General features: G+C 33.6%; 1 protein-coding gene and 1 long non-coding RNA gene across 2 annotated transcripts; both read right to left on the bottom strand.

The window, feature by feature from the left end:
* Window positions 1–1,091: 1,091 nt before the first annotated feature.
* On the bottom strand, window positions 1,092–2,678 carry LOC132743710 (uncharacterized). Its single transcript, XR_009627607.1, has 3 exons — window positions 2,433–2,678; window positions 2,150–2,238; window positions 1,092–1,786 (listed from the first exon to the last, which is right to left on the bottom strand). It is a non-coding gene; the product is annotated as an uncharacterized LOC132743710 (long non-coding RNA).
* Window positions 2,679–4,319: 1,641 nt separating this feature from the next.
* On the bottom strand, window positions 4,320–9,997 carry LOC132743709 (neogenin-like; the record flags this gene model as incomplete). The annotated part of the gene is given in 4 exon segments (XM_060732263.1): window positions 4,320–4,427; window positions 5,855–5,884; window positions 6,800–7,099; window positions 9,762–9,997. Coding segments are annotated over 4 exon segments (499 nt in total), but the record flags the coding sequence as incomplete, so codon positions are not given.
* Between the last annotated feature and the right edge of the window lie 3,631 nt (window positions 9,998–13,628).

The following is a 13,628-nucleotide window of genomic DNA, read 5'->3' as shown; positions in this document are numbered from 1 at the left end:
AAAAAGAATTTGTTAAACTCATGCAGTACTTAAAGTTGGTTAAGTGCAGTGCAATTGTGATCTCACTTACTTACTTCCGCTTACAATATCGCACCTTTTTTTTTAAATAAAATAAACATAAGTGTATGCAAAATTACAGATTTCTAAATCAAGGTCACTTTAAACCCAAAAATATGAACGTAATTAACTAAATGAAATAAAATAAATTACTGGAAGAAAAAAAAAAAAAATACCCGTACTTAGGTGGGTTTTTTTTACCCTAAGTGACCTAGATTATTACTAAAATTATTTTAACTCACTACAGTTGCACATAGTCCTAATTATAAGACCTATACGTAACTCTATTTCATATTTATCATTCATTTAATTCTGATATTTTACATTTTTTCATTTTCCATGTTACGTTAGGTCTTAACAGATCTTTGCAAAATCGTGTAGCAAAAAAAATTGACATTAGACATCGATTTAGATCTAATTGAATTTAAACAATTAAAAACAGCGTGTATTCACATTAATTTTGACCTATTTATGAACAAAACTAAAAAATAAATACCTTTTAACAAAATAATTGAACTGTCACATCCGAAAAGTCATGATTAAATCCTCTCATTTAAATTAAATTCCTTGTACAGCCAATATACAAATGGCCGCCATACAGTGCGCGAAATCTGATTGGCTAATTCAAATGCAAGCGTTTTTAAATGAGTCCAGAAGTTTCTAACGGAATATTTTTTCAACGAAATAATTGCCCATGCACCGTCAGTGTGTTCGAATATATTTTTCCGTTCAAAAAAATTGGAATCAATCTGTAAAACGCTTTACTTAACCAGTATGGCCGATGAGCGAAAATAGACTGATACGTATATTTTATTTTTAATTGATAAGTACATTGTTTGAAAGTTTTTGTTAATGATAGACCATGCATTTTGAAAAAAAACAGAAGATAAGCTTTTGAATAAAGCTTGAAAGGCAAGTCAACAGACATTTTTTTAAATTTTCAAAATGCTACGCGTTTTTGAGCAATAACTATTAGACGTCAGGCTTGACCAACATAAAACTATAACAAGCCTGTAACGTCTAATCTATTGGACTACAGTTGCACAGAGAGGACCACTGCTTATCTAACCACAGTCAATGTCTTTACACACTGTCACTTTACAAATAATCCTCTGTTGATGATCTTCTAACCAGATGTGTTCCAAGTCTCGAAAAGTGTCCTCTGTCAAAGGTTGATTAATCTTTCCTACACTAAAGACATGTCAAATTTGCATAGCACAAATATTTATCAATATTTATGAAAATTATTAATTAATCTTCTATAAAAAAATGTTTGCTGTGAAGTGTTGGATTACTTAAAACATTTTGTTTATAAAATATAGTCTTTACAGTACTTAAAATAATAATTTTTTGTTAGTTGTAGACTAAATTCAATTCACCGTTGCATTACAAAATAATACAACTCCTTTCAGTGTCCAAAATGAATCACTTAATACAAATATCACTTCTGTAACAGTTTATAAAAGTCAATGTTGTCAATCTTCGATCTGGATCTTGTCGCTAGTTAACTACATCACTGGGGGCTCCATTGTAATTTTGGGTATCTCTTCAGGGGTATCAATATATACAAAATCTTCTCTTCAGGTTCGATCATATGTAGTTTATTGACAAACCAAATCTTTACATTATTTACAACAGTTCATCTGACATATTCACAAAGTATACCGGTACATCTTGTAAACCAACCATCAGTCTACGTAATCATATAAGCATGTGAACAAGGTAGGCACTGAAATAGTAAATAGTAACAATCCTTACCAAATGATTGGAGATTCTTATAAGTCATATAAAGAGTTATCTCTCTTTTATATCATTCATAATAAATATACATTTTACCTGGAGTAGGTAAAATACCCAAACTAACTTGTGGTTCAAATCCACAGCTATTTATACATCTCCAATTATATCAAAAACATAGTTCATAGCTAAGTTCATAGTTCTTAATCATAGCAGTCCATTACCTCAATGATACAGTGGTCCCTGTGCTTACATTTATTTATAACAATGCAAAAGTTATTAGAATTCAATAATTCATCAAAGTACCTAATATATATAAAGCATTACTTTCATAGATAATAAAATATCAACTTACAGATCTGTAGGATCTTTAGCCCTTTTACACAAATAAGATATACGCCATCATCCACACAAATCCACACAAATGAATCTCACCGAGTGCTGCTGTGAAGAACAATGCATTAATTATTATATACATGCAAATTAGTTGAGATAAGTAAAAGATAGCATAATTAGGATTAAAAGTTGAAAGTAGTAGCCATCTTGGATTTATCTTCGAAATGAAACATGTACATTACTTAGCCAAAATAACAAAGAATAATTCTTTAATAAATTACTTCAGCCATTGCAATAGTTACCTTATACAAAGATGAACTGTTTCCAACCAAAAAGAAACATGTTAAAGTGTAAAAAAACATCACAACTTCTGAACAGAGAGACCTTCCTCTCTCAATGGCTACCAACCAACGCACTGAACGAAATGAAAACGAGATTCACGAGACACGTACAAATTCCCGCCAAAGTCAAGGGGAAAGCACTCTTACATAAACAATATGGACTAAAACACAGGAAAGCTGGGGAACATCTCAAAACACAGATTACCCTAAAAATACACCTTGTTACAATTATAAAGATGAAAAAAGCTAATGCAAAAAGAACTGTGAAAAACAGTGCTTCAGTATAAGTGATCATATGATCATTGATGTTAGCACTTTTAAGTGTTGAGAATTGAGTACTGCACAAGACTGTGCTAGGGGCGTGAGGGATGCTGCACTTATTCAGTATCCCTCATGTACAGACTCAATCAAACCGAATTTGCAATTCTCTTGTAATTTATTTTGTGATTATTGCTTCCGAGGGATCATTTTGTTTCCAGATGTTTATACTTCTCAACAGCAGGTGTCAAGTGCTGTGTGGCAGCTGTAAAAAGTCCCGTAATTTACTTCAGAGTTGTTATATCTTACTTGTCCATCGGGATCATTGATGCCAGCAGTATTAAGTGTTGAGAATTGAGTATCGCTCAAGCCGATGCTAGGGGCGTGAGGGATGTGACATAATTAATCAGATACATGTATACTGAACCATTAATCACTGTGAAATGTGATAGAAATAATCACTTATATTGAAGCATTCATCACTGTAAAATGTGACATAATTAATCACTTACATCATATGAATCACTTAAGATTAGGAAAAAATCGCTAATATTTAAAATTAATCACGCTGAATTATGACGTGTAACTGCCAATAAATGACTGATAAATGTGACATAATCAATCACTTATATTGAAGCATTAATCACAAACAAATGTGACACAATTAATCGCTTATACTGAAATATTAATCACTGAAAATTGTGACATAATTAATCACTTATACTGAAGCATGAATCACTGAGAAATGTGACACAATTAATCTATTTTACTGAAGCATTAATCACTGATAAATGTGACATAATGAATCACTTATATTGAAACATTTATCACTGAGAAATGTGACAAAATTAATCACTTATACTGAAGCATTAATCGCTAAGAAATGTGACACAATTTTTTACTTATACTGAAGCATTAATCACTGAGAAATGTGACTCAATTACTTATATTGAAGGATCAATCACTGAGAACTGTGACAAAGACTATGTCGATCAAAACAGCAAGTAGTAAATCTGCTAAAATCGTTAGCAAAAGCTTTCCATGCTTATTCATCATGCATAGATATCCGGGTCATAAATCTAGGTCAAAGTTCAAAAAACCTATCTAGAAGCAGAAAAAAAATCCAAAGAAAAAAGAAAAGTCATAATTTAAGACTTCAATTAGCGAATAGTGTTACTACTTATGTCTTGAACTGCACAATTAATATGTAATAACTTACAAATATTCCAGACATATTTCAAATTATATTAGGTAAATCTCAAATTATATTTGTTACCTTGAGTTTAGCCTTTTGTTTAATAAGGCTATGTTTATTCATAGACTTCAATGATTTATCTTTTTCTCTCTTTGATTCATTAATAAAGCATTATCTAAACAAGTAACTGTCTCACAAACAGTATGCAACAAATTAAAAGCTAAACAGTTGTATCTACCATGATTTTATTCTCTAGAGTTACACTTGTTATGCACTTCACTTTAAATAAAAATGTTAACCCTGTCACCAAAAGCAAAATCATATATTTACAATTCCTGCGCTACTATAGTCTTAATGGAAAGCAGAAATATTGCCATAGTTACAGTTACACCTACCTAATATTTGTCCGTTGGACTTTAGAGGGGGCTGCCATGTCAGCGTCACAGACAGGGGGTCATTCTCGACGGGTATTGGTGTTAGATCTCTGGGAGCTGAGTCTGGGGCTGTAAAAATAAAATATACATATAAGTTTTCAATTTGTTTTTAAATTCCACAGTGATTTCCTAGTATTTATGAATGTTTATGAGTGAAATATAGTCTAACGTGCCAAGCGACCACGTGCATTAAGCCGTTTTTTGTCTTAAGCAACCACTTTAAAATCCCCTGTATCATTTTCTTCCTATACCTTTAACGTATAAAGCAAGTTTTACTCATTACACGACTTAATCAAACTATATTTTGGTCATATCACAGGGTTTTCATTTATATCCGAAGCAACAGATGTGCTTACTAAAACAACCATTTGGCTCGAGTTCGATTGGGATATTTTAATCTACAGGCTGAAATTAAAACCGATGTTAACAGCATTTTTAACTGATGATATGGATACATATAGATGATATCGTATACCAAATATCAAAGCTTTAAGCCTTGAACCTTCAGACATGTACATATAGTGAAAATTAATAACCCCTGGTGCGGGGCCAATCTTGACCCAAGGGCTATAATTTGAACAATGCCTTAAGCAAAATATCTATGCTCTAGGCCTTGTGGGTCTTTACAAAAAGATTTTTTAAATTTATTCTTATAATTCCTTTTGGTTGCCATGGTAACCAGGCTTCTGCATGGAATGAAATTCCTTAAACATCTTTGTAAGCCCTTTACCCAAGGATCAACCCTGCCAAGTTTGGTTTACATAGGACTAGTGGTTTTTCACAAGAAGGTTTTCACTATATAATCTACATATATAACACACAAACATACACACATACATGCGCACATACGCACACGCACACAAACACTTTATGCCACCGCATCGCAGATGCTGCGGTGGCATAAAAAGCACGACTTATTATGTTGAATTAAAGAGGTGAATGAATACACCAATGTTACCTGGCGCAGGTTTCACTTCTAACATTCAAAGGTCAACTTCATATGTCAGCTTTAGATAAACATTTGTTCTTCACAATAAAATGATATGTTTCTAGGTTTTTGTTGTTGTTCTTGTTTTTTTTTTATGTTACTCTCATTGAAATACATTTTAAAAAAAATGAAATTTATATTGATTTAAATGTTGTATTTTATAAAATAAATGAAAATCGTTTTAAAAAAATATATCAAGTCAAAAAGATGAATTCTTGTACTACGTTAAAATCCTTCGTTTTTTGAAAATATGAGGAAAAAATATACAATCCCTATTTAGAAGATAACATGACAACATTAATTTATATGAATATCACATTTTACTGCGGTGATAAAACAAATTGTTTACCTGAGAAAAGTAATGTGAACTGACTAGCTTTTTTCTTTAACAGAAGCACTAAGAATGTATATAATACATTTTTCATTATCATTTTGGTCGGCAAGCACTGTTGTGTTTGTCACTTACCGCTGAACCGTCTGATTTTGGATAAAAATGTAGCTTACTTACCGCGTGTTTTTGTGCCTGCATTATTACCTGCTAAAAATAAGTATCAAAAGTTCTCTTATTGCTTTCATAGATTCACATTGATATTTACAATTAAATACACCAATGATATTTACTTCTATAATAATGTCGTGTATCATAATATGAAAGGAAATAAAGATATCAAGCTTAAAGGGAAAAAGGCGTAATCTAATGTTGCTCAACCAATTTGCATTTGTTATGAATACTTATGGTTTGTATTTTATTTTACATGTATTTGCTGCAATAACAAACTAAACAAAAGTAAATTCATGTAATACGTTGAATGTTTTGTTTTTTGAGACTATGTGCATAAATATAATCAACGTAAATAGAAGAAAGCATTATACAATTTGCATTTTTTTGTTTTTACTGGAATTGTTATTAACTCACTTTAATACGACATTTCCAATCATTATCTCAAGCCTAGCTTTGAGTTTTTGAAAAAGGTAATATGGAGTAAAATATAGACTTAAGACGTATTTAGATACATAAAATTGTTTTCTAGTTTTCGTTTTTACAGAACCATTTAAGGGGCTCCACTGAGTTTCTTTTTGACAAGACGGGACTGGAAATTATTTTTTTTATTGATGTATGTCTACATCAGTAACTGTTGTGCATAACTTCAGATAATTCGCTTACTCGGTTTTGTTTTCAGAATTATAATTTCACTTGTGAAAAATGACCGAAAATAGAAAATGTTCAACGCTTTACACTCAAATCGGGCTAAACAAAATACGATTGTTAATATATATCTGCGTCTATTTCTATATATTTTGCATGTCTACCTGTTTAAGTGCCCTAGTTGGTCTATGTAAGAATTAAAGATTTTATGGTACTTGTTTTTCTTTGCTTTTGAAACTCAGTGGAGTTCATATGTCTATAGTTCTCATTAATATTTTGGTGGGCAAGCATTGTAATTCCACTTACCATTAGAGACATGAACTGTCATACTCGCAATATCTAAATCAGAACTCCGACAGATATAGACTCCTTGATCCCCAACTGTACTACGATGTATTGTTAATTCACTAACATATGAACGTTCTTTGGGGAACCAGCTTTCTACTATCTCCACTCGTGTTTTCCATTGCAGACTTGAAATAGTGATTCTTTCGCCTTTGAAAAACCAGTCAACAGTTTCTGGTGCTCTTTCTATACCATTTGCTTTACACACTAAATGTATGTCATCAGTCTGGTTTACATACTGAGAACCCGTTATTGTTACATCTCAAAAATAAAAGAGGAAGAATAAGATCATTATTCAAAATGGTAAGCTAAATATATCCATAACAACAATACATTTATAAAACTGACTTTCGTGATTTTTCATGTTTCAGTTCAATTTTTTTTTTGTCTATCAGAATTTCAGCTTATTAGAATTGAAATCCTAATATATATATTATATTATAATTGCATTATACGAGTTCATTTCAAATAAAAATGCATTGATGTGCCACAAATTATGAAATAACTTTTTAAATAATTCGATATTAAAAAACAAACTTATGGTGGCTGAACTGTGCCATTCGTGTTTTCGCCACGCGACCCCGCTAAGCGAAAAGTCGAGAATGAACAAGTTAAAATGGCGGGGGCGCGGGGCAAAGTTAAATAAAGAAAACGTCGCCCTGCGCGGTTGCGGAGCGAGGTTTAAGAAATAAAACGGCGGGGCGCGGAGCGAAAATACGCTAATAGCGCCCGCTCATCGTGTTTAAATCTCGCTCCGCGCCCCATGGGGTGAAGTTTCATTTATCAAACTTCATTCCGCGCCCTTGCTAATAATTGTGTTTTCGCTTTGCGCCCCGCCATTTTAACTCGTAAATTCTCGACTTTTCGCTTGTTGGGGTCGCAGATGAAAATTTATCTATTATCACGGCGACTTTTCAACTTATATAGTGGTGTTTGGGGGAGACATATGGTGGCATATTTCTGCCACCAGATAACCTGATAACTAACTAGTTAATTAAGACGTTAACTAGTTACGTAACTAGTTAACCTCTTAATTACCTAGTTAGTTATCAGGTTAACTAGTTACGTAACTAGTTTTTTTTTTCAATAAATAAAAGATCATAACGGGAAATAAATGCATGTTAGTGCCGACAACTGCCATCATTTTATCATTTTACCAGCTTAATAATCAGGTTATCTGGTGGCAGAAATATGCAACCAAAGAGACAGGCACCTGATAAGAATCAGTGTCAGGGGCCAAGTGATTTAAATCGGCGACCTTAACTGCTTGGACCTTGTCCCGATCGTTTATGATATTAGTGTATTAAGTTAAACACATGTAAGCAGCACATAAATCGCACTATGTTCCACCGAAAACTTTAAAACGTTGCTGCTATGAAGTTAAGTCGGTGAATATATGATTATTATTTGTTATCTTATTGAAGTGTTTGTACGGTGGCATAGAGGTGACATGGGAATGTTTTTATTCATCTTGTACATACGTAATCACGAGATGCTTTGTCGTGCGTGCGAGTTAGTATGTCATGCGCTAGAGTTACTTTGTCGTGCATACAAGATAACTTAGTCGGGTTAGCGTTAGCAACAATATAATACCTAATCATTTAATACTTGTAAGCACGACTTTTAACTCGTGCACATGACATAACTATATTTTATGAACGACATGCTCATTATAAGTATCTCATGTGCATGAATAAGTATCTTGTGCGAACAATTAGCTTTCGTGCGCATTAATTAGACATATAAAACCTTGAAAATGTCACCTCAGTGCCACAGTTATTTTAACAAGCACATTGCTAGATTTTCAGGGAATTCTTTCAAACAAATTCTAAACCTTGCAATACATCTGTAAATTGCAAGAATGTGTAACATACATAAATAAAATACATGCTGAGAAGATTACCTATGCAGACTTAGGCACAAACTGTTGTTATTCACCGTCGACTGAATTTAAATGATGATTTTTCAAAATTTTTATTTATTTGAGCCGCGTCACGATAAAACCAACGTTATGCGTTTGCGACCAGCATGGATCCAGACCAGCCTGCGCATCCGCGCAGTCTGATCAGGATCCACGCTGTTCGCTATCAGTTTCTCTATTTGTTATAGATTTTGTAAGCGAACAGCATGGATCCTGATCAGACTGCGCGGACGCGCAGGCTGGTCTGGATCCATGCTGGTCGCAAACGCATTATGTGGTTTTGCCGTTTTGTCGATCCACCTAGCCGGCTTTTCGGGATAACAAACCAGTGACGTCATATTTCTCCGCAAGTGTCGACTACCAATTCCTTGTGATTTCTAAATCAGCGGTGACAGCACGTACGGATTCTCTTTATCAAATAAATCATTGCGTTTTTATTATAAAAAATGCTATTAAACTCTTAAATTCATGGTCAATATCTGACAATAACATGCGTAAGACTTGTGTCAGATTAGCTACTGTAATGGTATCTCAACCAAACAGTTTGTTTGAAATCAAAATTAGCTACTTCTTATCATATTTTTTACTATTAATATCTGCACGGAATAAAGTTATATATGCATTTTACTATTGAATAACATTTGAGCCGCGTCATGACAAAACCAACATAATGGTTTGCGACCAGCATGGATCCAGACCAGCCTGCGCATCCGTATCAGTTTCTTTACTTGTTATAGGGTCTGTAAGCGAACAGCATGGATCCTGATCAGACTGCGCGGATGCGCAGGCTGGTCTGGATCCATGCTGGTCGCAAATGCACTATGTTGGTTTTGTCGTGACGCGGCTCATTTCATTTAAGAAACGGGGACATGCTATATTTAATTCATAATGAAACATGTACACTTCCATTTTATATAATATAAGGAAATATATTACATAATACGTATATACTCTGGACAGACAATGAGCAGTCAAATTTGTTAATTTTTACAAAATACTCACAACACGATCCTAAATCAATGAAACTGACCATGAATAAAATTACGTAGACTTTTACATCCATTTTATTTTTCTATGAATTGTATTTCTCTTCACTATAGCAGACAAAATCACATATGCGAGATTTTCAAGTTATCTGGTCTTATCAACTATTTTTCTCCACATTTATAAACGTTCATGAAAATGGCAGCAAAAATTCACGTGCTTGTGCTACAGTTAATGATTGTAATTTCATAGAAATTTACAATTAATGACACATATGTCATAGGAATCGTGTGAACCTCAGCAAATAATAATGAGCCGCGTCACGACAAAACAAACATAGTGCGTTTGTGACCAGCATGGATCCAGACCAGCCTGCGCATCCACGCAGTCTGATCAGGATCCATGCTGTTCGCTTACAAACCCTATTACAAGTAGATAAACTAATAGCGAACAGCATGGATCCTGATCAGGCTGTGAGGATGCGCAGGCTGGTCTGGATCCATGCTGGTCGCAAACGCACTATGTTGGTTTTGTCGTGACGCGGCTCATATCATTCGCGGCAATATTATCTGCTCCCTCATCTGCTGATACTGTAATCTTATATTAAATGGCTTTAAAAGATTCATGAAATGTTTATTATTCATGAAATGTTTATTTCATATGGCATGTTATTTACTAAAAATGTATTTGTCTCTATCACAAATGCAACCAACGGAAACACACACACAAGCACGCACGCACACACACATGCACGCAAGCACGCACTCGCGCGCACACACACACAAACACACACACACACAAATGTTCTTGTTGCCAATTTTTGTTTGTTTAGCTAATAGATTTTGCATTCAAAATACAAGGGTAACTTTAAAAACAACTCATATATTATTTGTTTTGTTTGTTTTTTTTTGTTGTTGTTTTTTTTTTCTTTTTCTTTTTGTTTTTTTTTTCCCGTAAATTATTCATTTTTCAATGAGGACACAGTTGTGATTTACCTTATCTCGCTATAGTCCAATTTTATCTTAGAAACAATCAGCAGAAACAACTAACTATAATGGTTATTTTACCTCAATTAATGAAATGGCCGGGGTATAATTAACTTTTAGATGATTTTCCAGTATGTTGTTAATGCATAACATATGTTGTTTAAAGATCAGAATAAAGCAAAGGGAGAACCGTGAGAACAAAATAAATTGATATACTACGAAAGACCGGTGGTGACATTTCACGTTCACGAATTCATATTTCAAGATTTTAATATTGCACTACTTTTAGAGTGAAATATTGAATTTTGAAATCGTGAATTTGTAAATCATAATTTCACGATTTCTCTAAAAAAAGAACCTGAATAAATGAAATAGTGAAATCATGAATTTACGAATTTACGATTTTATTTCTTTTTAAAGTGAAATAAAAAAATATTATTCATAAATTCACGATTTCTTTATTTCACGATTTCATTATTTCATTCATTCAGGTTTTTTAAGAGAAATCGTGAAATTATGAAATCGCGAATTCATGAAAAATAATGAAATATTAAAATCTTAAAATCATGAATTCGTGAACTTGAAATGTCACCACCAGTCTTTCGTACTTTCGTATGTACTGACAATGTTTTTTTCTGCAACTAAAATGACATACTGAAGGTCGGTTTTTACATGTTATAGATAATTTATTTAACATTTTGCCCCATGAGCATATTGCGAAAAATGGCCGTTTTCATTGAAAAGCCTCCTGTAACAAGTTCAAACTGCTATGAAACTATGAAAAATGCTTCAATACTGATGAAACTTTGCACAAATGTTTACTAAACCATAGCCCCTGTAACAGCATGCTCAATCGTAAATTTCCTGTTACCATGGCAACGGGGGGACGTCTCAAAATTGCCAAAACTCACTATTTTGCATTGTATTTTTTTCCATCAATCCTGATTTCAAAGTGCTGCAACTTCTCAATCAATTGAGTTAGAGTAAAAGGCTTTTAAGCGTCGGTTACTATTTACCCTAAGATTTACCTGAGGCTATTTTTAGCCGGTCACATGTCCAAAAAATTTTTGGCGATGAGGGGGACTATTGTCCCCTTCAAACCCTGCAAACAAAAGGGGGCATATGCCCCTTCTGGCAACCCACTGATGTAACATTTCAGTTGGGGCGGCGCCGAAAAAGTGGTCACTTTTTTAATAACGAAAACCAGTGGGGCCTTAATAGGGCATTGTTTTCACTGTTCGAGGCCTCAAAAAGGGGGGGGGCGAAAAGCCGTCAAAACACGTCTATATGAGGGAAAAGATTAAATTTGATTTGTGTAGGAAGCTTAAAACTTTCGTATTCGTTTCGAACACAATAGTACAAGGCAATGAATGTAAAGTTCTTGCGCAAAGAAACAACGACTTACCCATGACGGGGTTGGAACCCATGAGGCTAGCGGCCAATAGATTACTAATCCGGCGCGTTAACCACTCGGCCATGCCATGTTGGCAATTCTTGTTATCCTAAACGCTGCAATCTTTTTGTAAAGGTTTCATACATATACAAATTAAACAGACCTCTTCCTCAAATTATTAAGTTTTTTTGTGAAATACAGATTAGAACTCGGATCATGATTTTATTTTGAAATCAAATTCGCTCATTTTTTATAAGTTGAATTGTATGTGAAGCCTTGAAAAATCTTCAAGAAAATGTCTTATCTTTTCCAGTGGTCGACGATGGTCTTTAAATCCAATACCTTTTTAGTATAAATTTTCATTTAACATATTCTTATCACCAGTGGTCAATTGATTTTTAAAGGCTTCTAAACATCGCCGCTTATCTTGGTTGTCGACCTTTCTAAGAAACGAACAGTTGTCAATGTAAACAAATACCTGTCATTCAAAAGAAATATCTGATGTTCTTAGAGAGCATGATAATAAATCCTATTTATGACAAAGTGTAATTTTAAATTTTATTGCAGTTTAAGTTATTTATTTTTGTGAATAATATTAACGCAAGTATTTTTTGTGAACTTGCATGATGACCAAACTCTTGCCATAATGACCCTTGTAACACTGCACTTTGGGGTCCAACGCACTTTGGGCTCCGACTCCAAAGTGCGTTAAACTTCGCATCGCACTTTGGGCTCCAACGCACTTTGGAGTCAAAATCGAGAAATTGACCCAAAAGTGCGTTAATATGCTACATATCAACGAACTTGGGGTTCCAGAGGTTCTGCTAAAATACTAAGTACTGACTTATTTTCGTTCTGCGACATTGAAATAGTTAAGGTGGAGTTCAAGATGAAGGTCGATAATTTGTTTGTTGCTTAAGTGATAAAAGTTTCATTAATTATATCTAAAAATTGTGTTCATAAAACAAAGTACTCTAGTACATAAATTGTAAAATTAAAAGATGCTGCGAAAAATATCCCGTTCTGTCAGTCATTTACTTGATAAATTTTGATGCCATAATTATTGAGCCCCTTTTAAATATGATGGGGATGAAATAAAATGCAGTTAATGTTTTTTTTCCAAAGAACTATTAATTGGCGACGCCGGTGAGCGGCGTCGTCTATTATGGAACGCTTTTTATTTTTGCCTATGGAAGGAGCTGTTATTATTAGCAGTTAATTTCATGTTGTGTAAATTAGTTTTATTTTGATTCGTAAAAATCAAGTAAACAAATGTGTTGTTATATTTGTATTTAATAACTTTATGTAAAAAGCATGTGCATTGTGATATTATTTTCACGAAATTGCGGGTTAAGTTTAACAGCTTGTCCCTTAGTTTTAATGACAATACTAAAACCCGGATTTCGAATATCGTTGTGGTCTAGATTGAGGCCGTATCATTTATACATTTTCAAAATTTTCCTACAAGAAGAAAGTTCACCTGCAATTGAGTATAAGGATAGGTAA

Source organism: Ruditapes philippinarum, unplaced genomic scaffold (assembly GCF_026571515.1).
Source record: "Ruditapes philippinarum isolate M1 unplaced genomic scaffold, ASM2657151v2 ctg6312_1_1_1_1, whole genome shotgun sequence".
Classification (NCBI taxonomy): domain Eukaryota; kingdom Metazoa; phylum Mollusca; class Bivalvia; order Venerida; family Veneridae; genus Ruditapes; species Ruditapes philippinarum.
This window is presented reverse-complemented; position numbering and strand designations above follow the sequence as displayed.